Source organism: Penaeus japonicus, unplaced genomic scaffold (genome assembly GCF_977035675.1).
Source record: "Penaeus japonicus unplaced genomic scaffold, GWHDUDI00000001_assembly GWHDUDI00000035, whole genome shotgun sequence".
Classification (NCBI taxonomy): domain Eukaryota; kingdom Metazoa; phylum Arthropoda; class Malacostraca; order Decapoda; family Penaeidae; genus Penaeus; species Penaeus japonicus.
Genome location: NW_028234437.1, coordinates 27495197 through 27497696, shown reverse-complemented (window position 1 = coordinate 27497696; position 2500 = coordinate 27495197). Strand labels below are relative to the sequence as shown.

At 41.4% G+C, this 2500-nt stretch overlaps 1 protein-coding gene across 1 annotated transcript in view; it reads right to left on the bottom strand.

Moving 5' to 3' along the window:
• The window catches only part of LOC122261686 (phytanoyl-CoA dioxygenase, peroxisomal), a 6915-nt gene that overhangs the window by 3526 nt on the left and 889 nt on the right, over positions 1-2500 (bottom strand). Inside the window, exons 2-5 of the mRNA XM_086531150.1 lie at positions 2473-2500; positions 1277-1413; positions 786-912; positions 29-163 (exon numbers count right to left, since the gene is read on the bottom strand). The exon at positions 2473-2500 is cut by the window's right edge and continues 141 nt beyond it. Coding sequence (XP_086387276.1) covers positions 29-163; positions 786-912; positions 1277-1413; positions 2473-2500 — 427 coding nt within the window. The remainder of the gene's footprint in view (positions 1-28; positions 164-785; positions 913-1276; positions 1414-2472) is intronic.

The following is a 2500-nucleotide window of genomic DNA, read 5'->3' as shown; positions in this document are numbered from 1 at the left end:
TAATACCAAGAAAATAATAACTCAGTACCTGTGTGACGTTATCTCCTGATCCGTGCAAGAGGATTGGATGGAAGAATACAGTGTCCCCCTTCTCCATGCTTAACATAGTCTTGGGGATGTCGTCAAAGCCTCGCACGCCGTGGTACATCTTATTCACACCTTTCTGTTGGGCATTGAGGTATGTTCTGAGTATTTAAAAGGGAGAGAGGTGTGTTTTTCATGCTTTAACCCATTCACGCCGGGGCCATTCCGGCTTTGCACGGTCGCTATACCGAGGTTTTCGAACGCATCATCCGAACGCTTCGAGATTCTCGGGCGCACGGGCCGCGAGCCTGGGCTGCCCGCGCGCTCACCCCGAGCGCCGGCCTTGGCCAGATATCTCGTCGGCGGCGTCGGACGCGAAAACCACGAAACGTGTCAGCACGTCATCCGGCGTGAGTGGGTTAAGCCTTTACAAGAAGGAAATTTTCCTTATGTTTTGAGCTTATATAAAGAATAATTACCAAAAAGAAGGCTTATTTTCTTAATAATTTGAGCACTCATGGTGATAAAGAGGAACCATTTTAATGTACTAAGCATTTACAAGAGAAATGAATAGTTCCCTATGTTTTTCACATATACAAGGATAAAAAATTTGAGTTTTGAGCAAGTACATGAACAACAAACTTTACGAAAAATGATAATTTTATTTTCATATCAAACAGCACTCTAAAAATGACAATAACATTTAGCAAATCAAACTATTTACTGCGATGATAATACAGCGCCAGAGTTCCTGCCCCTACCTCCCAGTCTGGGTAGTCGTGCTGCTCGAGCTTGCCCTTGTGTGAGCCAGGGAGCACGAACAGGCAGCCGTTCTGGGTGTCCACTTTCTCCATGGCCGTCCAAGCACAGACTATCTTGTTGGCTGGCCTGTGGGGTGTGGGGATGAATATTATCATGGGGGCTGAGAAGGACGAAGATAATGAAGGAGGAGGGAGAGGAGGAAGAAAATGAATCAGAGGCAGAGGAGGAGGTGATGGAGGAGGAGGACCTGGAGTAGTAGGGGAGGAGGAAGACAGTAAGATAGATAGATAGATAGATAAAAAATAAAAAAGAGAGAGAGAGAGAGAGAGAGAGAGAGAGAGAGAGAGAGAGAGAGAGAGAGAGAGAGAGAGAGAGAGAGAGAGAGAGAGAGAGAGAGAGAGAGAGAGAGAGAGAGAGAGAGAGAAAGAGAGAGAGACAAAGAAATACTTTTCCCTCTCCCAAAATCCAAGTGAGACTCAAACACAAGTACCTGAAGGGGAAGTAGTGCAGGTCCTGGTGCAGAGGGTGTCGGGAGGTGCGAGTGCCGGGATCTGGGGGCTTGTTGATCAGCATGGTGTGCATGGCCATGATGTCAGGGCCGGTGAAGCACTCCACGTAGTCCAGGATCTGCAGAGAGTAGGGATGTTTCTTTGGGTGGAGGGTGGGGATGGGGCTGTTGTCATGGTTGTAGCTTGTGATGTTGTTGTAACCATTCTCTTTCCAGTTGTTATTATGATTGTTTTTACTATCATTATAATTGTAATGATCAGCATACCAACAGTGATAAAATTATTATCATCATTATTCTTCTTGCCATAATTATCATTATTACTATTATCATTGCTACTATTCTTACTATCAATACTAATACAAACATTCTATTCATTCTCATTTTCCTCATCAAAAATCTCATCCTTTCTGTTGTTAATATTAGTATTATCTTCGGTCTCAAGTGATAACATATGCAATAGGCTTCACTAAGATATACTGTATTTTCATAAAAAATGCTTGGTAGTTATCATGAATATTTCAACATAAGACAGACCTCAAAGTAAACATGAATATGAACAATTAGCCAGTATGTGTTATCAGGTCTGAGGGCCTTTCATATAATTTCTCAAAAGATAATTAAAACACAGTCAATGTGCTCAAAATACTATGAGACTATTTCAGTTGGATCTCCTACTGTTATAATATATAAAGTTATTTTGATATCAATAACAGAAGATGTCAAATCTGTCAATAAACAGTAAAAAAGAAAAAAAATCTGAAAAGGTATCATTATAAAATAAATTAAAATTATACAAAACCAAATCTTATTTCACCACTACTGACATTTTGTTCCATTCATACTCCAATAAGCTATTCTACTTCTATATTACACAAATCATTCTCTCTCATCACCCTATTAATCATTCCAACATCTAGGACTTCAAAAATGTTAATAAATAAACAGATTCAAACCATTACACTTGCCTAATTTCCTCTTTATTCCCGTGTTCTCCTTCTACTACACACACACACACACACACACACACACACACACACACACACACACACACACACACACACACACACACACACACACACACACACACACACACACACACACACACACACACACACACACACACACACACACACACACACACACACACACACACACACACACACACACACCCATACCTGTGGCAGCATACAGTGCTCCGAAAGG